Source organism: Carcharodon carcharias, chromosome 3, assembly GCF_017639515.1.
Source record: "Carcharodon carcharias isolate sCarCar2 chromosome 3, sCarCar2.pri, whole genome shotgun sequence".
Taxonomy (NCBI): domain Eukaryota; kingdom Metazoa; phylum Chordata; class Chondrichthyes; order Lamniformes; family Lamnidae; genus Carcharodon; species Carcharodon carcharias.
Window position 1 is genome coordinate 47,695,923 of NC_054469.1, and position 24,042 is coordinate 47,719,964.

The 24,042-nt window shown below is 42.4% G+C and overlaps 1 protein-coding gene across 1 annotated transcript in view; it reads right to left on the reverse strand.

Annotated features, from left to right (window-relative positions):
* Positions 1 to 24,042, reverse strand: part of LOC121275990 (integrin beta-1-like) — a 94,684-nt gene that overhangs the window by 43,446 nt on the left and 27,196 nt on the right. The window contains exons 4-7 of the mRNA XM_041183934.1: positions 12,972 to 13,142; positions 12,471 to 12,664; positions 2,731 to 2,886; positions 76 to 171 (exon numbers count right to left, since the gene is read on the reverse strand). Coding sequence (XP_041039868.1) covers positions 76 to 171; positions 2,731 to 2,886; positions 12,471 to 12,664; positions 12,972 to 13,142 — 617 coding nt within the window. The remainder of the gene's footprint in view (positions 1 to 75; positions 172 to 2,730; positions 2,887 to 12,470; positions 12,665 to 12,971; positions 13,143 to 24,042) is intronic.

The following is a 24,042-nucleotide window of genomic DNA, read 5'->3' on the forward strand; positions in this document are numbered from 1 at the left end:
CATCGCCATTGAATTTTCCAGACCTGTCACTATCAGGTCCACCAATCAACTGCTAGGCAATTGAGGCTGTCTTACCTGGTAAATGTCTTTGAACTCTTCTTTAACAGCAAAGAAAAGCTGGATTTTATTCTCCTCAAGTTTTTGGGCCAAATGGGAAATGGATGGATGATTCTGTAAATAAAAAACATTTCAGAATTTGCAAGTGAGCAAAGTACAAAAAATCCAAAATGCACACCATTTATCATCTAAATTTTGCAACATAACCTCCTCAGACCAATTCCCAACTTATACTACGTTTTGATTTCCATAAGTAACTTTTTACAATAATCTGTTATTCTATATCTCAACCTCACTGACTCAACACAGAAAACACAGCTCCAATGCATCACTGTCACGGTTGCCAACTTTGGTTGGACAATTCCTGAATGTTTGATATTATATATTATAACACATCATGTTTGATTGCATGACACTTAATAATGTGACATTTGATTAAAGGAGATTTGCCTACAGTTCAGAGGAGTTGTAATCACAGTGAGACCTGGACTTTGAGAAATTCCATCAGCAATGCCTACGCTGCATCCTCCAGATTCAATGGGAGGATCATTGAACAAATGCTAATGTCCATCTTGAAGCCAGCTCCACAAGCATTCAGGCAAAACTCCTGCAAAATGAACTTTGATTGATAGGACACTGGTGGCTAAAAAGCATCTCCCCAGCTAGGTCTCAGCTCTAAAATGGCCAATGTCCCAGGGAGGGCAAAAAATTGCTTCAGAAACAATGAGCAGAATTTTCCCCCCATTGGGGGGGGAAGTTTAGGAGCGGGCACATGGAGGCGTGCCTCCGATCAGCGCCCCCGATCCGGGGCGTGCCGCCATTTAACGTGGGTAGGCCAATTAAGGCCCTCCCTGCGTGACGTCTGCAAAGAAGTGCTATGCGCTTCCAGTGTGGGCGGGCGGATTCCCTGAGCTGAGAGTGCGATCAATCGTGCATGCGCGTGAAAGACTGCACTCATCTCCCTGAGGCTAAGTGCTGCCTCAGGGAGATCGACTCTACAATAAAACTTCTGAAAAATAGACAAAAAAAATTTCCCTGACGTGTCCCCTCATGTGACACTGTCACATGAGTTGGGACATGTCCATCACTTTTAAATACACTTTAATTACATTTTTTTAAACCTACATGAAACCTCATCCTGACCATCAATGAGATTTCATGCTTTTCCTAATGCCCGCCTGGGCTCCTGGCCTGCCCGCCAACATTAAAGTTGGACGGGCAGGTCCATTAATTAGTTTAACGATTTTGTCAATGGCCTCAACTGGCCATTGACAAGTTGGCAGGTGCACAGCTGATTCTGCTGAGCCCCCGCCTACCTGAAAATTGGAATGGGGCGGGGAGCACTGCCCTACGTCATCCTGCATAATTTTACACATCGGTGAGTGCCCCCCCCATCCCCCACGCTCCACTCGCCGACCGGAAAATCTAGGCCACTGTGAAGCTCTCCTTGAAGCACGGCAGCATTGACATTAACGACTGGGAAGAGATTGCTGCCAATTTTTCAAATGGTGACAACTTGTCTGTCAAGCTACATAACGCTTTGATTCACAACGTCTTAATGTTGCAGCAGAGCAGTGGCAGGGAAGGAAAGAAAAGGAAGCAAATCCTGCACTCCGGTTCCCACTACCTTGTTGTTCATCCTGTCTCCTGTACCCAAAGATCTGTGGGTCAAGGATCAGTCTGTTCAGTCACATGAAGACCTATGGCAGACCTGAATAAACATTATCCTCAAATTGAGGGACAGTCAGCGATGACATTCTATAGCCAGAAATTCAATAATAGCTTCTTATAGTTCATGGTCTTAAATGCACATAGGTGACCTGAAATAACTAGAAATGGATTGGAAATCATCACCAAGTCACCAACCATCCTGACCTCGGAGGAGGTGATGGCGTAATAGTATTGTCGCTGGACTAGTAATACAGAGACCTGGGTCCGAATCCTGCCATGGCAGATGGTGGAATTTGAATTCAATAAAACAAAATCTGGAATTAAATGTCTGATGATGACCATGAAACCATTGCCGATTGTTGTAAAAACCCATCTGGTTCACTAATGTTCTTTAGGGAAGTAAATCTGCTGTCCTTACCTGGTCTGGCCTACATGTGACTCCAGACCCACAGCAATGTGATTGACTCTTAAATGCCTTGTGAACTAGGGCAATTAGGGATGGGTAATAAATGCTGGCCTAGCCAGTGACACCCGCATCCCATGAATGAATAAAAAAAAATCACTATTTCATTATTGTTTCTGGGTCAATCCAGTGTTCCCTTCCTAACACTACTGCAGAAGCACCACAAGGGCTTGCAGTGGTTCAAGGACATAGCCCTTTTGAGGGCAACTACTGATAGGCAATAAATCTGGGTTGCCGGTGTTGCCACCTCACAAATACAAACAATAACACAATACTACTAAATCAGTGATAGACTCATTTGCTGTGCTACGCACTAATGTCCAATGTATGTAGCAGTACTTGAATCACCGCAATCCCTACTATGTTCAGAATAAGGGTGTAGGAGACAACGGAAAATGTTTTGAATACTGTATAACCCAAATTGAAACCTTTATACATAGATTTTCAAGAACAGCAAACAAGTTTTCTTTCCCTTAAAAGAGCTATTTTGTCTATCCAATGTTTTTATGTGCATTTGATAATTTCAAAAGGAAGCTTACATGGTGATGACTGGTTGTATAGGCACCTTGACTATCGATGTGACATTTACCATCATTCGGTAGCATACTGATGAGCTTGCCATCTCTAGCAAAGCGAAGTCCTGTGTTACTGTAGTAGACAAGCAGTCGACTGACATTTCGCCAACCGATTACATCCTGTAAGGTAAAGCAAATTTAAATAAGCTAAATGTGTACACTCATTTTGAAGAACAGTTTTACTTTGAGCAATGAGGAAAAGAAAAAGGATGTAGAGACAAACTTGGACAGTGAATTTTAGAGAAAAGCGTTGTATGAAGTTCAATGTGGAGAAATGTGAAGTGATTCATTTTGGTAGCAAGGCCATACAGAGACAATATAAAATAAAGGGTACAATTCTAAAGAGGGTACAAGAGCAGAGGAACCTGGATATATATGTACATAAGTCATTGAAAGTGGCAGGACAGGTTAAGAGAGCAGTTAATAAAGCATAAAGCATTTGGCATCCTAGGCTGTATTAAAAGAGGCGTAGTGTACCAAAGCAAGGAGGTTAGTGTACAAAACACTAGCTCAGCCTCAGCGGAAAACACAATAATTTGAAAAAATAGAAGCTCCCCTTTTCCCACATTTGCTATCAATTCAAAAGGCAAGCTTCCTTATCTCTTTCTATTTTTAGCTTGTCAGATTGAAACAAAAGATCCTTGTCTTGTCTTGACCAATTTAACATCTGTCAAATGGCTAAAATACAAGCTACAATATAAAAACAAATGGCCCTTTCATGTATGGTGGTGTAGTGATTATGGTACCGAACTTAATACCTTAGAGACCTTGAGTTCAAATGTTACCATGGTAGATTTAAAATTGAATTCAGTAGATCTAGTGATATATCAATGCCTGGGGTGGCATTCTTTCTTCTTCCATTCCTAGGGTAACTTTCTAAACATATATATTAGGTACAGTTTTTTTTTGTTTCTATTGGTGGTGCACTTCCGCACATTGCCTTATATTTTTCTTTGGTGCATGCAACGAACTTCATTCCGCACATGGATGGAAAAAATTAGAGGGAACATTGCTCAAGACTCATAAACTGCAATTACAAACAGCTGACTGGCCTCTATTCGCACTGCACTTATTTGAAAAGATTTCTCTCCTTCTGACCTGCAAACCCCAGGCAAATGAGAAACAGACAGAAAACGCTTAAAGCATGTAATAACATGAGCAGCAGAGGCATCAGTGTTAATCAAAGAGACACTTAGGGACAGAGCTGTTGCAATATTGCAACATATTGAAGGGTGACAAAGCTAAAAAAAAAACAAACAGCAGACAGTTTCATTAAAACTTGTCTCAAAGGGACTAAAAACTGTCTCCAAGCCAAGATCCTGCATGTCTTAAAACCAGATCCTGCAATTAAATGGGACCTTTTATAGCCCTTAAACACAGGTTAAAGACAAAATAAAAACACATCTACACTGTGTAGTCATGACCACAATGCAGAGACGGGAATGGAGAAAGCTGAGCTCTTTAAACATAATTCCTATAGCATTCATGCTTGAGCAAACTGCCAAAAATTTGACAGCTGCCAGGACGAGGCAGTTGATCAAAACTGAATAAGAACTGTTCCAACCACAAGGCACAGCTGATACAAGCCTCAGGGCAGATGTTGGATCAGAAGGCAACATAGGGGCCTTGGCCCCCTCACCACGGTTTCAAAACTCCAGCTCAAACTAAGGAGTATGGGATAACATACATTCATCAGCTTATTAAGCTTCTTGGGAACATTCTTGGAGACAGCTATCACTGACCACCTTCAAGACTGCCTCAAGCACATTAGCTTTTTCAACTCAGGTTAAATGAAGTGACAGCATGCTTCAACTGTCAGAGCAGATTCTATGCAGCTTCAATAAAATAATTGCCCACTTACTCTCCTGTTGGATATCAAAAAGCCTTTGATAATGAACGGGACAATAGTCTACAAAATGCCATTTTCCAGTTTGACATCCCCAATATCCCCAATAACTCGACCCAACCAGAGTATAACTTTCCTGACAGTGTACAAAATGTGAATGTTGATTCTTTACTCCTTTCTTCTGGTGTTAACAACCTCAAAATAGGGTCAATGATCTTATAATCATGTTCACACCAGAGGTGTGACCAGCAACGTTTAAATGGGCCCTAAATCTGGATGTCCAAAGCACCCACCTGATTCAGACAATACAAGAATTGGGGCTCTATGATCTAAGGAGGACCCCAATTGCCATTTTAGGTGTGTGTGTTTGTCCTCCATGGTTGAAGGTGACCACGAGATCAACTAGAACTCATTGAGTTAAGTTTCAGTTACAATATGTTCGAAGATAGCAGAAGAGGTCACCGTGACTCTAGATTTGCAAAGCTCACATTTCTTGTTGGTCAATGGAACTTTGTTCTGTTCCTGATGAGACTGCACCATATCGAGTGATCATGAGAAGATTCTCCTATGTCTCGGGGTGATGTTGAAACTCTTCAGTGAGACTTTCAGAGTGTCCTTGAAGGGCTTTTTCTGGCTTCTCTGTGAATGTTTTCCTTCAATCAGCTCACAGTAGAACAGCTTTACTGGCAAGTGCTGATCAGGCATTCTGGCAACATGTCCTGAGCTCTCTACAGCAGAGTTTGGGTGCTAGGCATATTGGTAGGAACCTCATCCTTTAGTTATGAACTGGTTGAAGCCCATGTAGTGCAGGCTTCAACCAGTTCCACAGGCAATGAAGAAGAGGCCTAGCAAAGGTATAAGTTGAATTTTTTTTTATGTGGGCCCCATGAGAGTTAAAAAGCCCCCCTGTGTTCCAGCTGCAAAGCCAACTCACAGTTCCAGCTCAAAAAACAAAGGAAATGCGTCTACTTGGAAGCCCCGAGGCAGATGTACAGGAACCCATTAGCCTAAATTAATGTATTCAAGACAAAATATAGCTTTTGCCAGCAAGGCAAATAACTACATCAAAAGCTTCTAAAGGATACAAAAAGGCTTGCTTTTCTCGAAGTGTCCCAAACACTTTTCACACAATGCAACTTTTGAAATGTAATTGCTATTACTTAGCAAACAAAGGCAGCAAGTAATTTGCACATAGAAACATCCCATTAACAGGAATTAATCTGTTTATGGTGGAGGTGATCAATAACAACAATTTATATTTAGATTGCCTTTAATGTAGTAAAATATCCCAATGGAGTTCATAGGAGATTATCAACAAAGTTTGACAACAAGCCGCATAAGGAGATATTAGGACAGATGACCAAAAGTTTGGTCAAAAGAATAGGTGCAGGAAGCATCTTAAATGAGGGGGAAAAGGTGGACAGGTGGATAGGTTTAGGGAGGGAATTTCAAAGCTCAGAGTCCAGATGGTTGAAGGTCATGTGGAGAATGCACAAAAGGTGAGAATTAGAAGAGAACAGATATTTACATTTACAGCGAGAGAGTGTGAGAGGAGCAGCAGGGCCTTTAACAGTGAGAGAGTGAGTGGAGAGCAGCCTTTAACAGTGAAAGTGAGAGGAGTGTGGCCTTTAACAGTGAGAGAGTGAGAGGAGTGTGACCTTTAATAGTGAGAGAGGGCGAGAGGAGAGTGGCCTTTAACAGTGAGAGAGTGAGAGGAGTGTGACCTTTAATAGTGAGAGAGGACGAGAGGAAAGTGGCCTTTAACAGTGAGAGAGTGAGAGGAGCAGTGGGGCCATTAACAGTGAAAGAGTGAGAGGAGCGAAGGCTTTAATAGTGAGAAAGTGAGAGAAGAGCGGCCTTTAACAGTGAGAGAGTGAGAGAAGTGTGATCGTTAACTGTAGAGTGCGAGAGGAGTGTGGCCTATAACAGTGAGAAAGTGAGAAGAGTGTGGCCTTTAACAGTGAGAGCGTGTGAAAAGAGTGAGAGACCATTAAAGAGCGCGAGAGGGAGAAGAGCGTGGAGAGCAGCTGATTGGTGAGTACGATTGGTGAGTATTTAAAGTAAAACTAAGGTCTTTAGTTTGTGTTTAGATCTCTAGTCATTTTTTCTCTTTTTTTTGTAGATAGCTTGTTAAGTATAAGATCAATTCTGGTGTGTTTAAAAAATAATTATAATTAAGTGTAAAGAGCTGGGACACTAGAGTAGTTAATTAATAATTTGAGTAAAATACGATAGCGCTGGCAGGATGGGTGATGTGTTGTTGCTGCAATATGCGGGAGCTGCTGGACACTGAGGTGATCCAGAGTGAACACATCTGTACCAGGTGTTTGCTACTCGAGGAGGTTTGGATCTGAGTTGAGGAGCTGGAGTCTGAGCTGCAGACATTGAGCCACATCAGGGAGGGGGAAAGTTACCTGGACTCTTTGCTCCAGGAGGCGGTCACACCCCTCAGATTAGCTCATTCAAATTTGGTCTGTGATCAGGGACAGGAGGGTGTGACTGCAGGTGAGGCAGGTACAGGGGCTGAGGGGGTAGCGCTCGAGGATCCTCGGCCCCTGCAACTGTCCAACAGTTATGAGGTTCTTGCAAGCTGTATGGATGAAAAGGGGGACTGCAGGGAGGATGAACGAGCTGACCATGGCACCGTGGTACAGCGAGCCATTCAAGTGGGAGGAGGAAATGGGAACATAGTAGTGGTAGGGGACAGTATAATTAGGGGGGTAGGTACTGTTCTCTGCAGCCATAGAACCATAGAAAAGTTACAGCCCAGAAGGAAGCCATTCAGCCCATCTTGTCCACACCAACCCGAGGACACCCAAGTGCCTTTCTAATCCCACCGTCCTGCACCCGGCCCATAGCCCTGCAGCTTACAGCACTTAAGATGCAGATCGAGATACTTTTTAAAAGAGTTTAGAGTTTCTGCCTCTACCACCAACTTGGGCAGCAAATTCCAGACACCCACTACCCTCTGCATAAAAAAGTTCTTCCTCATGTCCCCCCTAAACCTTCTGCCACTTATCTTGAATCTATGTCCCCTGGTTCTAGAATTCTCCATCAAAGGAAACAATTTTATCCTTTCCACTCTATCTATTCCCCTCATGAGCCATGAGCATGAGTCCTGAAAGCTGTGTTGCCTGCCCAGTGCCAGGATTAAGGACATCTCCTCAGGGCTGGAGAGGCACTTGGAGTGGGAGGGGAGGGATCCAGTTGTCATTGTCCACGTTGGTACCAACGATATTGATAGGGCAAGAAATGAGGTTCTGCTGAAAGAATTTGAACAGTTAGGAGCTAAGTTAAAAATCAGAACCTCCAAGGTAATAATCTTAGGATTACTACCTGAGTCATAGGCAAACTGGCATAGAGTAAATAAAGTCAAGGAGTTAAATGCGTGGCTCAAAGATTGGTGTGGGAGGAATAGGTTTCAGTTCATGGGGCACTGGCATCAGTGCTGGGGTAGAAGGAAGCTGTTCTGGTGGGACGTGCCTTACTTGAATTGTGCTGGGACCAGTTTCCTGGTGAATCTAATAGGGCTGTAGAGGGGGCTTTAAACTAAATAGCCCAGGATGGGTGTGGGGGGAAGGTTCTGGAAAGGGGATACGTCAGCTTACAAACCAAAAGGATGTGGCAGCCTTGCAAGGCAGCTATCTAGGAAATGATGCCCAGAGTGTGAAGAACCCATATGGGTGGGGTAAGAAATGTCAAGGGGAAGAAGACACTGGTAGGAGTAGTCTATAGGCCGCCGGACAGTAGCTATACTATAGGAAGGAGAATAAATCAAGAGATAATGAGGGCATGTAAAAAAGGCAGTACATTAATCTTGAGTGACTTCAATCTTCATATAGATTGCAAAAATCAAATTGGCAGAGGTAGCTATGAGCAAGAATTCATAGCGTTTATTTAGGACAGTTTCCTAGAACAATATGTTGTGGATTCAACCAGGGATCAGGCTATTTTGGATCTGGTAATGTGTAATGAGGAACCTTTAATAAATGATCTCAGAGTAAAAGATACCCTAGTGACCATAATATGGTAGAATTTAGCATTCAGTTTGAGAGTGAGAAACTTGGGTCAGAAACAACTGAGCTGAACTTAAATAAGGGTAATTACAAAGGAATAAGGGCAGAGTTGGCTGGAGTGGAGTGGGATAGGATTTTAGCAGAAAAAACAGTTGATGAACAATGGCAGACATTTAAGAAAATAGTTCATGACTCACAACAAAGATATATCCCAATGAGGAAGAAGGATTCAAGGAAGGGGATAAGTGAACTATGGTTAAACAAGGAAGTCAAGGATAGTATCAAATCAAAAGAAAAAACATACAATATGGCAAAGATTACTGGTAAGCCAGAGGATTGGGAAAGTTTTAAAAACCAACAAAGGATGACCAAAATAAAAAATAAAGAGAGAGAAAATAAACTTTGAGGGTAAACTAGCAAGTAATATAAAATCGGGCAGTAAGGGCTTCTTTAAACAAATAAAAAGGAAGAGAGAGACCAAAGTGAACATAGGCCCCTATACAGAATGAGGCTGGGGAAATAATAATGGGCAACCAGGAAATGGCAGAGGTGTTGAATAAATACTTTGCTTCAGTCTTCATGGTAGAAGACACTAATAGCATTACAATACTAAATAATCAAGGGGAAAAAAGTGAGTAGGAAACAAATACAATAACCATAACTACAGAGAAAGTACATAAGGCTACTTAATAAGATTAGAGCACTTGGTGTTGGGGGTAGTATGTTAGCACAGATAGAGGATTGACTAACTAATAGAAGACAGAGAGTTGGGATAAGGGGGGCATTTTCAGGATGGCAAGCTGTAACTAGTGGAGTGTCACAGGGATCAGTGCTGGGGCCTTAATTATTTACAATATATATCAATGACTTAGATGAGGGGAGTGAATGTACTATTGCTAAATTTGTAGATGATACAAAAATAGTGGGAAGGCAAGTGGTGAGGATGATGCAAAGGGTCTACAGAGGGATATAGACAAGTTAGGAGAGTGGACAAAAAAGTGGCAGATATAATGAGGAGCTGAATATTATTTGAATGGAGAAAGACTGCAGAAGGCTGCAGCACAGAGGGATTTGGGAGTCCTTGTACATGAATCCCAAAAAGCTAACTTTCAAGTTCAACAGGTAATAGGGAAGGCAAATAGAATGTTGGCCTTTATTTCAAAGGGAATGGAGAATAAAAATAGGGAGGTCTTGCTAAAACTATACAAGGCACTAGTTGGACAATGCTTAGAATACTGTGAACAGTTTTGATCCCGTTATCTAAGGAAAGATATACTGGCATCGGAGGCAGTCCAGAGAAGGCTCACCAGCTTGATTCCGGTTATGGAGGGGTTTTCTTATGAGAAGAGGTTGAGCAGATTGGACCTGTACTCTTTGGAGTTTAGAAGAATGAGAGGCGACCTTACTGAAACATATAAGATTCTTAGAGGGCTTGACAGTGTAGATGCTGAGAGGTTGTTTCCCCTTGTGGGAGAGTCTAGGACCAAAAGGCATAATCTCAGAGTAAGGGATCTCCCAATTAAAACAAAGATGAGAAGGAATTTCTTCTCTCAGAGGGTAATCAATCTGTGGAATTCTTTACCCCAGAGGGCTGTAGAGGCTGGGCCATTAGGTATATTCAAGGTGGAGATAGACAGATTCTTAATCAGTAATGGAATCAAGGGTTATGGGGAAAAGGCAGGAAAGTGGAGTTGAGGTTTATCAGATTAGTCATGATCTCATTGAATGACGAAGCAGACTTGATGGGCTGAATGGCCTACTTCTGCTCCTATGTCTTATGGTCTTACGGTCTTATATCCCAGAGGATTGTGAGGCTAGTGGAGGTTACAGAGTTAGGGAGGGATGAGGCCGGTAGAGACATTTGAAAACAAGATTGAGAACTTTAAAATCAAGGCTTCGCTGCCGAAGTCAAGGTCAGCGAGCAGAAGGGTGATAAGGGAATGGGATTTGGTGTGAGATAGCCAGCATTTGCAATACTTTGCTTCCAAGACCTTGATTGTATTGTTATGAGGATGTGCTTTATAAAGATACAATTTCTAATTTTTCTTTGTCTGGCTGGATTTTAAAAAAAACTGGAACCCTCAAAGACACAATGATGAAACTGCCCACATTGTTTTAACACATGCAGGCCTAAACTTTTAGGATAGTGAGGTCTCACTTCCCACTATCCAAAGAGTTGGCAGGGAACCCATCCCTGTTGACTCCAAGTGCCCCACAGTCATTTCGCGCTCAAATGCGCGTTAAGTAGCTGCAGGAGGACGTCGCACCTGAGAGAGCTGCCGACCAATCTGATTGGTCAGCAACTCTCCAGTCCCTGCAGCGACAGCACTGCAGTGGACAGAAAAAATGCAGGAGGACGTTGGAGGCTACGTTCAGGCACTGGAGGCCCAGGTAAGTACAAGGGGTCCTAGGATGGGGAGGGTAGTGATGGCCTGGGGGGGTGAGAAGGGGGCGAAGAGGGTTTTGGGACAGAGGCCTATCCTCTTACTCCGCCACCAGTACTGCTTTGTGTGGGCCCAGACAAATGTATATGACATGGTTGCAATTTACCTAGTTTTATTTTAGTTTGGGAAATAGTTTCAATAAACTTATGTTGTTCTTTGTATAACCTAAGAAAACCTGTCTGACTAAATTGTTCCAGCCTAAAAGTGTAAACAGTGGGACTCTTACAGAATTGGCCAAGCACATACTCTCTAAATTCATTTAAAAAACCCTGTGATGGTCAAACGTGAAGTTTGAGAATAGTGGGGTCATTTCATCCCCTCCTCACGTGGTCATAACACCATCTTCAGTGGGAACTGGTTTGGATGGTGTGCCTTGCATGCTGTGACCAGTTTCATGAGCAATGGAGCCAAAGAGGCCCAGACAAGATAAGCTTAGGATTGCTTTGTGGGATTCCCACATAAATAACCCAGGCTCTGCCACTCCGAGATTCACGTCTTAAGCAATTACAGTCTGCTTATCTTGCTGTCAGCTGAAGGGGCCCAACCTTTGAAAGCCTTTGGCAGCTCGCAGTCCCGATGTTAATGAGGCTAATGCCTCAAAATCACAGACAAATCCTCACCGCAGAAGAGAGGTGGTCAGCCAGCAGGGCCCTAAGGTGTGGGCGGTCAGCTAGTGCACTCTGCAGATATGGGTGGCCAGCCAGTGGTGCAGGTGCACAGCTGGCACTCTCCACAGTTACGGGTAGTTGGTTAGCACACTCCTTGGAGACAGCAGATCAGATGGCACACTCTGCAGGCACAGGTAAGCACCATTGGTTACGGGACATTACTAAGTGTGCACTGTGCATTAGGGAGATCAGCTATCACGCTCAGTGTACCGGTAGCCAACAAGTCGAATCCAACTCCTTTCTGCAGAAAAATCTGAATTGTGCATTTACCTTTTTTGCATCCAAGCTTGAGTTCATGTTGTTTTGTTTTTGAATCTGGACATTGAATATTGGGTATCTCTCAGTGATTCAGATTATTGGTTTCTTTTTGCATGTAATTTTTTCTATAATTTGCCATTTACAAATATAACCTTTGACCTAAAATCTTACAGGTCCAGTTGTTTTTAACTTTTTGGTAAAGGGTACATCGTTATTATAACTCGTTGTATTGTTCTGCCCATTTAAGACATTAAGGGAGTTACCACAGTATGGTGGGACGGGCTGCTCGGAAGGCACATCACTGGCATGCAGTCTGTGGTTAAAATAGACTGTGCACCTGGGTTTCCAAGTTGCACTGCCTGACCAGCCAGGCTTCTGACTGAAAGCACAGGTCACAGAAACACCCACAATTAGGTTGAAAAGGTACCAACTACTGCACTGACATTATAAACGTTGAAGTGTTCCCACTCACCCCACAGACAGCAGCCTGCATTATAGCATCAGCACCATCCTCTGAAGAGTTCAGGCTTGCAACAATAGTCTGCTTGCGCAGCAGTTTGTTGAACATAGCTCCATCAGAGCTCAATGGTAGAACATTTTTGAAGCTAGATTGACTGGTACATGTTTCAGCAGCTGTACAAGGATTTTTCTGCAGGATACCGAACCCTAAAAGGAAACATATTTATAGGTGAGGAAATGTTATGAAAGCTAAGCTTTACAAAGTAGAGAAGAATAATTTGAAGGGTATGGAATGAGAAAATGTTGTTCAGACCATTAAGTTCAATCCCCTGCATGTTTTACAATGAATTTAGAGGTGTGACATTCAACTCACTTTGTCATAAATCAATTCTACATAAACACTGTAGGGAAAAAAAATCTTGTTTTATCCTCATGATTTTAGTGTAGTAGTGTATGTTCTTTATATAATTTCAAGGATCTGGATTGTAAAAAGAAAGCTTAAGGATATTCTTACCAATCCTGAAATCAGATGTTGTCTTCTGCATTTCCTCCTTCAATTCAATTCCCAACTTCTTCATGTTTTCCAAACCATCCTGCACAGAAAGGGAGAGGTCCGCAAGATAGTAGAGATCAATGGGATTGTCCTTAGCTCTCTGAAAATGCAGTGACAAGGTTTGGGGTTCACCTGACAAGTAACAAAAATGTTAATGTTAGAAATTCATAGATATGAAACATACAAGTGCAGTTAGGAAGGCTAATGGTATGTTGGCCTTCATTGCGAGAGGACTTGAGTATAGGAGCAAGGATGTCTTACTGCAGCTGTACAGCACCTTGGTGAGAGCACACCTGGAGCATTGTGTGCAGTTTTGGTTTCTTTACCTACTAAAGGATATACTTGCCATAGAGGGAGTTGCAGCGAAGGTTCACCAGACTGATTCGTGGATGGCAGGATTGTCATATGTGGAGGGCATGGGTGAACTAGGCCTATATTCACTAGAGTTTAGGAGAATGAGAGGAGATCTCATTAAAACGTATAAAATTCTGACAGGGATGGGCAAACTGGATGCAGGGATGATGTTTCCTCTGGCTGGAGGGTCTAGAACAAGGCGTATTAGTCTCAGGATACAGGGTAGACCATTTAGGACTGAGAAGAGGAGAAATTTCTTCACTTAGAGGGTGGTGAACCTATGGAATTCTCTACCATAGAAGGCTGTGGAGGCCAAGTCACTGAATATATCTGATATGGAAATAGATAGATTTCTAGGCTCTAAAGGCGTCAACTGGTAAGCAGGATAGAGACAGAGGATCAACAATGATCAAATTGAATGGCAGAGCAGGCTCAAAGGGCTGAATGACCTACTCCTGCTCCTATTTTCTATCTTTCATCTACAAGATGTACTGCAGCAACTCACCAGGTTTCTTCGACAGCACCTACAACTCCCACGGTCTCTACCACCAAGAAGGACAAGGGTAGCAGATGCATGGGAATACCAATACCTGCACGTTCCCCTCCATGTGACGTACCACCTTGATTTGGAACTAGATCATTGTTCCTTCACTGTCATTCAATCAAAATCCTGAAACTTTCTACCTAACAGCAATGAACTGCACAAGAATGCGGTTCATTACTACCTTTCCAAGAGCTATTAGGGATGAGCAATATATGCTGGCCTTGCCCATATCCTGTGAATGAATAAAAATGAGCAAATCCACAAGATTAATAGTATTGATAGATTTCTTGAAGTGGTGGAATTCCTGGCAGAAGTCAGCTGCTAGACACCATTGGTAGCATTCTGGTTTCATAATCAGATGGTTGTGAGTTCAAGCACCTCTCTGGAGCTTGAGAAAATGATTTAAGTTGGCACTTCAGTGAAGTAGAGCGGGAATGATGCATTTTCGGAGATGCCATTTTTCAGTTTGTAAAAAGCATTTAAGATTTATTTGAAGAAGAGCAATGGGGCCCTGGGCCAGGATTTGCCTCACAATCCCACCAAAAACATGTTTGGATTGCAGCTCAGGATGGTGGAAAATGCAGGCAGGTGGGCCTACCGCCAGCTCATCATCTTAAATATAATTTCCCACTTACTGCCAGGACTGCTGCTGAATACAAATAGCAATAATGGCACTGGGCCAATGTGCCTAGCACATTTCCCTCTCATTTATCACCACTTCTCAGGGCCACCAGGGAGAAGGAAGTGATAAACCTAAAAAAATTTTGCTGTAGGCCCTGGGTCCATCCAGAAACCAGAGGGAGGGAATTGAAGGCATCCTAATGGTCTCCTCTCTCTCTATTTATCTTCTTGTATAGGTCTTGATGCCAACCGAGGGCTTCCAAGATACTAATCATCAGAGCATTTCCACCCTTTTCACTCTGATTGTCTTTCCTTGCACAAAAGCATCCTTCCTGCTGGTGGAAGGAATCCCACTGGAAACCCACTGCTCAGTGTTGAGGAATCTGTTTCATCATGCATGCCGTGTTCAATAGTTTAATTGATCTGTGTTTGATTATGTTAGTCGATTTTCTGATCTATATAACTGTACTAGATTGCTTAAGCCTGTTGGTGGAGTTGGAGAGTTAAGTGACTGACACAACAAAGAAAGTTCCAGAAAGGTTTAAGGCTCTGAGCTGAGACCATGTGTGTGTCCAGAAATCCTGAGTTCTGAGATATTTTAAAGTAATGTAAATAAACCTGCTGCAGATTTGGAGCTAGTGTCACTTCTACATTTTTCCAAGATAAATCAGACACATAAGATATATGCAACTCGGTGAATGCATAACAAAAGTGTCAATGAGGATGGCTGAGGAAAGTTTAATTTTACCAACTCCAGAACCATTGTTTTCACCACTGGGAGATCTTCCCATGTACTGGGAGCGATGAATTTTGGGGTTCAAGACCTACTTGCTTGCTACGGGCCAAAGAAAAGTGTGATGATTAAATGATATACATTCTGTCAGAGATCTCAGGGAAACGGTAAGCCCATTAAACAATACGCGGCAGTATTGCGGCAACTGGCTTCTAAGTGTACATTTGGTACAATAACTACTGAACTAATTTGTAACCAATTAATTGAAAAGACTTCAATTTCATGAATTAGGAAATGGCTCCTCATAGAGGATGATGATTTAACCTTGGAGAAAGCCATAACCTTGATAGTCCAAATTGAATCTGTCATATTAGATTTGACGAGGTTACATAGCAACGTACCCTTGGACTTAAAGTCACAGACACAGCCCGCTCAGCCAGCTGAAGGGCAAGGGTTATGGACTAGGAGATCTCAGAAATCTCATCAACACGGGCCCCATTGGGGTCAGATACCTTCAAAGCTGTGCCCAAATTGTGGAACTGTTCATTGAGTCACACACCATTTCCAGCTCAAGGGAAAAAGTGCAGCTCATGCTTTAAGTGGAACCATAATGCAAAAATATGCGGGTCGTCGAAGAAGGTGACTTCATTGGTTTGCCACACAGAAGAGTCTCTTCCCGAAAGTGAGGTGTAACTATATATCAGCGCAAAAGGGAACTTAGCTTCCAAATGGCTTGATCAAGTGACTGCACATAAAATTATCCATAGCAAGGATAACATGGCGCAGATTCAATTTGGACTGCCAAGGTCATGACTTTTTACAAGGTTAAATCATTATCCTCCAAGAGGAGACATTCCCTAATTTGCGAAATTAAAGTCTTTTCAATTAATTGGTCACAAATTAGTTCATTAGTTATCGTGCCGAATTTACACGTAGAAGCCAAGTACCACAACGCTGCCAGGTATTATTTAATAGGCTCTCCATTTCCGTGGGATCTTTGACAGAATGTATATTGTTCAATCATCACACTTTTCTTTGGCCCCATAGTGAGGACAAACCCTGCAAATTTAAACATTCCAGAGAAGGAATTGCTCACAGAAACGTGTACAAGAACTACAAAAAGAAACACTTGAAAGAGGGACCATTTCAGCGTGAGGAGTGTAAGGCTTTGTTTTGGACTCCCTTCTCCCTGCAGAGACATCTACTGATACACAACAGTGAACAAACTTTCAAATGTGATCTATGTGACAAGCCTTTGTGACTCACTCTGGGCTTAAGAGTCATAAAAAGACACACACTGGAGAGAAGGAGAAGGTTTGTCCATATTGTGGCCAGAAATTTCCCAGCAATGGAACACTACATGTACATATTTGAAATGACACAGGTCAGCATCCCTACTAGCCATGACAAAACCTTCAGCAAGAATTATGGATTAAACATGCATGTTAGAACGCACATACAGGAAAAACCTTACCAGTGCTGAGTATAACAAGGGTTTAGTCAGAAGAGGGACCTGGATAAAATTGATCATCCACTTAATTAAGTTGATCACACTGATAGATCTGAAAGATGCTAGATTATAGCCTTAGTCACAGATTGAAGAGGCCTGCGTATCTCAAAGACTACTTCTGTACTTAGAGTTCAACTTGTCTATTTTCTCTAAGAAATTGTCTGATCTATATATGTTTGTTGTTTAGAATGCTCAATTCAAACAAAGTCTTCAGTTAAAAGAGGGGAAAGATGTCATGTTCAATAGTTTGATTGATCTGTGTTTGAATATATTAGTTGGTTCCCTGATCTATGTAACTGTACTTGATTGCTTAAGCCTGTTGAGGGCACTAGCGAGCTAAGTGACTGACACAATGCAGAAAGTTCTAGAAAGATCTGAGGCTGTGAGCTGAAACCATGTGTGTATCTGGAAATCCAATGAGTTCTGATATATTTTAAGTAATGCAAATAAACCTGCTGTAGATTTGGAACTAGTATAACCTCTGCATTGCTCTGAGATAGATCAGACATCAGATAATCAACAAACAAGCGAATTCACAACCATACAATGCTGGTAAAATAGGGTTATCAATGTTGTGCTTTAATAACTGACAAGCTAAATACAAGTTAATGTACATCATAGGAAATCCAGTACATTTCATGAATCCTGGACCATGTTGAATGGGGGTGGACGTGACTGATGTTGAAATTTGAAGTTTATAAGTTTGGTAGGTTTTGTGACTGTCTCTTTAATTTAGGGTAAAATGGAGGAATAAAGGAGGTCATGTGGCTTGTTCTGAATTCTGCTCAGCAACAATCTTGGGTGGCTTGATTCCTAAAGGCTAAAGGATGGGGTCAGATTTTTTTTTACTGGGAAGGAGGTGCACCTGTAGACAATGGTAAGAGCTTTAAAGTAGAATTTTAAATCTTCATATAGATTGAGTGAATTAAATTGGCAAAAGTAGGCTGGAGGCTGAGATCATAGAGTTCATATTCAGGGTAGTTTCTATGAAGAGGCTATGGTGTAGTGGTATTATTGCTCATCTAATAATCCAGAGATCCCATGTAATGTTCTGGGGACCTGGGTTTGAAACCTGCCACTGCAAATTACAAAATTTAAACTCAATAAAAATTTGGAATTAAATTTTAATGATGACCATGAAATGATTGTTGTAAAAAACCCATCTGGTTCACTAACGTCCTTTACATAAGGAAATCTGTCATCCTTACCTGGTCTGTGCTACATGTGACTCCAGACCCACAGCAATGTGGTTGGCTTTTAAATGGCCTAGCAAGCCACTCAGTTGTAACAAGTCACCAGAAAGTCTAAAAAGAATGAAGCCAGATAGATCAGCCTGCATCGACCTAGGCGCCGGAAATGATGATGGTAAATTCGGCCCTGTAGACCCTGCAAAGTCCTCCCTAAAATTGGGAGAGCTGTCTCACAGACTAGTCAAGCAACAGCCTGACATAGTAATCCTCATGGAATCATACCTTACAGATAATGTCCCAGACTCCACCATCACCATCACTGGGTATCTCCTGTCCCATCGGCAGGACAGACCCAACAGAGGTGGCGGCACAGTGGTATACAGTCAGGACAGAGTTGCCCTGGGAGTCCTCAACATCGACTCCGGAACTCATGTAGTCTCATGGCATCAGGACAAACGTGGGCAAGGAAACCTCCTGCTGATTACCATGTACCGTCCTCCCTCAGCTGATGAATCAGTGCTTCTCCATGGTTGAGGTTGGCAAGGGCACAGAATATACTCTGGTTGGTGGACTTCAATGTCCATCACTAAGAGTGGCTTGGTAACACCACTACTGACCAAGCTGGCTGTGTCCTAAATGACATAGCTGCTAGACTTGGTCTGTGCAGGTGGTGAGGGAACCAACGAGAGGGAAAAACATACTTGACCTCATCCTCACCAACCTGCCTGCCGCAGATGCATCTGTCCATGACACTATTGGTAGGAGTGGCCACCGCATAGTCGTTGTGGAGACAAAGTCCCATCTTCACATTGAGGATACCCCCCATCGTGTTGTGTGGCACTACCACTGTGCTAAATGGGATAGATTTGAAATAGATCTAGCAACTCAACACTGGCATCCATGAGGCACTGTGGGCCATCAGCAGCAGCAGAATTGTAACCTCATGGTCCGGCATATCCCCCACCATCAACCCTGGTTCAATGATGAGTGCAGGAGGGCATGCCAAGAGCAGCACAGGCATACCTAAAAAAAAAAGAGGTGCCAACCTGTGAAGCTATATCACAGGACTACTTGTGTGCCAAACAGTATAAACAGCAATACACAGAGCTAAGCGATCCTACAACCAACGGATCATTCTAAACTCTGCAGTCCTGCCACATCCAGTCATGAATGGTAGTGGACAATTAAACAACTCACTGGAGAAGGAGGATCCAGAAATATTCTCATCCTCAATGGTGGAGCAGCCCAGCAAATCAGTGCAAAAAATGAGGCATTTGCTACTATCTTCAGCCAGAAGTGCTGAGTGGATGATCGATCTCGGGCTGCTCTGGAGGTCCCCAGCATCACAGATGTCAGTAGTTTTCTGCCAATTCAATTCACTCCACGTGATATCAAGAAACAGTTGAAGGCACTGGATGCTGCAAAGGCTATGGGCCCTGACAATATTCCAGCAATAGTACCGAAGACTTATGTTCCAGAACTTGCCGCACTCTTAGCCAAGCTGTTCTAGTACAGCTACAACACTGGCATCTTACCAGTGATGTGGAAACTTGCGCTGGTATGTCCTGTACACAGAAAGCAGGACAAATCCAACCAGGTCAATTACCGCCCCATCAGTCTACTCTCCATCATCAGAAAAGTAATGGAAGGGGTCATTAACAGTGCTATCAAGTGGCACGTGCTTAGCAGTAACCTGCTCACTGACACCCAATTTGGGTTCTGCCAGGGCCAGTCAGCTCCTGACCTCATTACAGCCTTTGTTCAAACATGAACAAAAGTGCTGAACTCCCGAGGCAAGGTGAGAGTGACTGCCCTTGACGTCAAGATAGTATTTGACAGAGTGTGACATCAAGGACCCCGAACAAAACTGAAGCCAATGGGAATCAGGAGGAAAACTCATACCTAGCACAAAAGAAGATGGTTGTAGTTATTAGAGGTCAGTCATCTCAGCTCCAGGACATCACTGCAGGAGCTCCTCAGGTTAGTGTCCTCGACCCAACCATCTTCAGTTGCTTCATCAATGACCTTCCTTCCATCATAAGGTCAGAAGTGGGGATGTTCGCTGATGATTGCACAATGTTCAGCATCATTCGTGACTCCTCAGATACTGAAGAAGTCCATGTCCAAATGCAACAAGACCTGGACAATATCCAGGCTTGGGCTGACAAGTAGCAAGTAACATTCATGCCACGCAAGTGTCAGGCAATGACCATCTCCGACAAAAGATTATCTAACCATTGCCTCTTGATGTTCAATGGCATCACCATCACTGAATCCCCCACTATCGACATCTTGGGGGTTACCGTTGACTAGAAACTGAACTGGACTAGCCATAAAAATACTATGGCTACAAGAGCAGGTCAGACGCTAGGAATCGTGTGACGAGTAACTCACCTCCTGACTCCTCAAAGCCTGTCCACCATCTATAAGCCACAAATCAGGAGTGTGATGGAATACTGTCCACTTGCCTGGATGAGTGCAGCTCCAACAACACTCAAGAAGCTTGACACCGTCCAGAACAAAGCAGCCCGCTTGAGTGGCACCATTTCCACAAACATTCACTCCCTCCACCACCAACACACAGAAGCAGCAGTGCGTCCATCTACAAGATACACTACCGGAATTCACCAAGGCTCCTTTGGCAACACCTCCAGACCCACGACCACTACCGCCTAGAAGGACAAGGGCAGCAGATAAATGGGAACACCACCTTCTGGAAGTTCCCCTTCAAGTCACTCACCATCCTGACTTGGAAATATATCGCTGTTCCTTCGCTGTTGCTGGGTCAAAATCCTGGTGTAGGTACATCCACATGGACTGCAGCGGCTCAAGAAGGCAGCTCACCACCACCTTCTCAAGGGCAACTATGGATGGGCAATAAATGCTGGCCCAGCCAGCAAAGCCCACATCCCATGAATGAATAAAAAACAACATTCTGGAACCAACCAGGTAACAGACTATTTTTGACATCGTAATGTGTAATGAAACAGGATTACGGTGTAAAGAATCCTCTAGATAAGAGTGCTCATAACATGACAGACTTTCACATTCAGTTTGAGGATGAGAGTTGTGAGTCTGAATCTAGTCTTAAGCTTAAATAAAGGCAATTACGAGGGTATGGAGGCAGAGTTTGCTAAAATGGAATAGGAAAATAGGTTAAAGTGTAAGGCAGTAGAGAAGAAATGGCAGAATTTAAGGAGATATTTTCTGATGTTCAACAAAGGTTTATTCTGTTGAGAAAGACTTGTCATGCCCATTAAAGGCATACCATATTCAGAACTTTTAAAATACAAACTTTTGGAATCTTTTGAATTGACTTTTTCTTTTAAAGTGGGGAATGTGCTCCAAGATGGAGTTCAGATGACTTGGTCTATGGATTCAAGGAACTCACTCACAGCCTGGCTATATCTTAAAAATAGACAAAACTTGTATTCCAGACCTAAAGCTGTTAATTACACATATCCTTAAAGACCATCAGAAGTTCCATTCCAGAATGGAATGTGTCCTTTTGAAAAGCAAGAAAGTAATTGTTTTAACCAGTCAAGGTGGGTATCTTAAATCAATGGGACAGTAATCCAGAAACAGGAAAGCAGGATATGGCTCATTAATCTAAGAGTATCACCAAATTTGGTAAAGAAAGCACAATTATAAGGAGTCACATGATGGAACAGCCATATTAGCCCTTTGAATCTTTAAATAACAATTTCTGTCTGCAGGAGAGACATAGCAAAGGTGCCTGCAAAAGATCTGAAGGCTGTGACATCGTACGTTCTCCAACCCTGTTCCATTCTGGGCACACCAAAACAGCATACTGACTCCCTGGTAGTGAGACCACAAGAAACTGACTTTGTGACTTACAAAAAGTCTGCAATTTTGAGAAAATCCTGCAAACAACTTTGGGGTATGACTTTGGCTATTGAACTCAACTAAACTGTAATTCAGGTGTGAAGGAGACCTTCCACCAAGCCTGCAATGTACTCCTTCCAAAACAAGACAATCACACGAATTATGAACTATTCCTTTTTTCATAACTTTTAAAAGTGCATTATTCTCTCCAGCTGTACTTTCCTTGATTGTGTTTGTGTGAGTGATTGCATGAATAGTTGGCATAGCATTAGATTTCATCCTTCTTTGCTTAAACACACGAAATGCTTGCTGCTGGTCTCTTATGAACATAGGACTTAGGAGAAGTAGGCCATTCAGCCCTTGAGACTTAAATCATCCACATACTCAGAAATTTAAAAAACCACATACACATCTTGCTGTCAGGAATTCACTGATTATAGACAGTTGGAAAGAGGACAAGGATTCCAGCATTTCTCTATTACCATGTCCTTAACCAACTCTACAAGAAGGATGGACCATTCATGGCTAACTAAGGAAGTTATGGATTATACCAAAATGAAAGAAAAGATGTAAAATGTTGCAAAGATTATTGGTAGGCCAGCTAGAAGATTGGGAATTTTTTTGGCAAAGGATGACTCAGCCAGTGAAAGATTCTACAAATATATAAAAAGGAAGAGAGTTGCTAAAGTCTGCGTTGGTCCCTTAGAGGGTGAGACTGGGGAATTAATAATGGAAAATAAGGAAATGATAGAGACTTTGAAGTGTCTTGTATCCACCTCCACAAGCATCCCAAGCATAGCATAAAAGCAGGGGAAAAAGGGAGGGAGGAATTTAAACGATCACGATCACTGGAGGAAAAGTACTCGGAAAATCAGGAAATATCTCCTTAAGTTCTACCACTGTTTCTCTATTGCCTTACCCTTTAACCTATTTCCCTATTTCATTTTAGCAAACTCTGTCTTCATACCCTCATAATTGCCATTATTTAAGTTTAAGACACAAGATTCAGACTCACAATTCTCATCCTCAAACTGAATGTGAAAGTATATCATGTTATGAGCACTCTTATCTAGAGCAGGAAACTATAGACCAGTTAGTCTAATGTCTGTCATTTGGAAAATGCTAGAATCTATTATTAAGGAGGTCATAGCAGGACATTTAGAAAATCTAAATAGGATTATGAAGAGTCAACATGGTTTTGTGAAAGGTAATCATGATTGACAAATTTATTCGAATTCTTTGAGGATGTAACAAGCAGCATAGATAAAGGAAAACCAGTAGAGTGGTGTATTTGGATTTCTAAAAGGCATTCAATTAAGATAAAAGGTTACTGCACAAGAAAAGGGCTCATGATGTTGGGGATGATATATTAGCATGAATAGAGGATTAGTTAACTAACAGGAAACAGAGAGTCAGGATAAATGGATGATTTTCGACTTGGCACACTGTAACTAGCAGAGTGCTGGGGCCTCAACTATTAACAATTTATATTAATGACTTGGATGAAGAGACTGACTGTATTGTAGGCAAATTTGCTGATTATACAAAGATAAGTTGGAAAGCAAGTTGTGAGGAAGATACAAAGAGTCTGCCAAGGGCTATAGATAGGTTAAATGAGTGGGCAAAAAAATGGTAAATGGAGTATAATGTAGGAAAATGTGAGGTTTTACACAATGGCAGGAAGAATAGAAAAGCAGAGTGTTATTTAAATGGAGAGAGACTACAGGATGCTATAGCACAGAAGGTTTACAGGAATGGTTCCAGGGATGAGAAACTTCAGCTATGAGGATAGATTGGATAGGGTTGGGACTGTTCTGCTTGGAGAGAAGAAGGCTAAGAGGAGATTTGACAGAGATGCTCAAAATCATGAGGGGGCTGGACAGAGTGGATAGGCAGAAACTGTTCCTGCTTGTAAAAGGATCAAGAATGAGAGAGCACAGACTTAAAGTGATTTGCAAAAGAAGCAAATGTGACATGAGAAAAAATTGGTTCGTGTCTGGAATGCACTGCCTACAAGTGTGGTGGAGGCAGGTTCAATCGAGGCATTCAAGGTTATTTGAACAGAAACAATGTGCAGGGGTACGGGGTAAAGGCAGGGCAATGGCACTAGGTCATAATGCTCATTTGGAGAGCCACTGCAGACACAATGGGCCAAATGGTCTCCTTCTGTGCCGTTAAAATTCTGTGATTCTGTGATCTCAGTGTCCTTTTATATGAAAGAGTTAGCCTGCAGG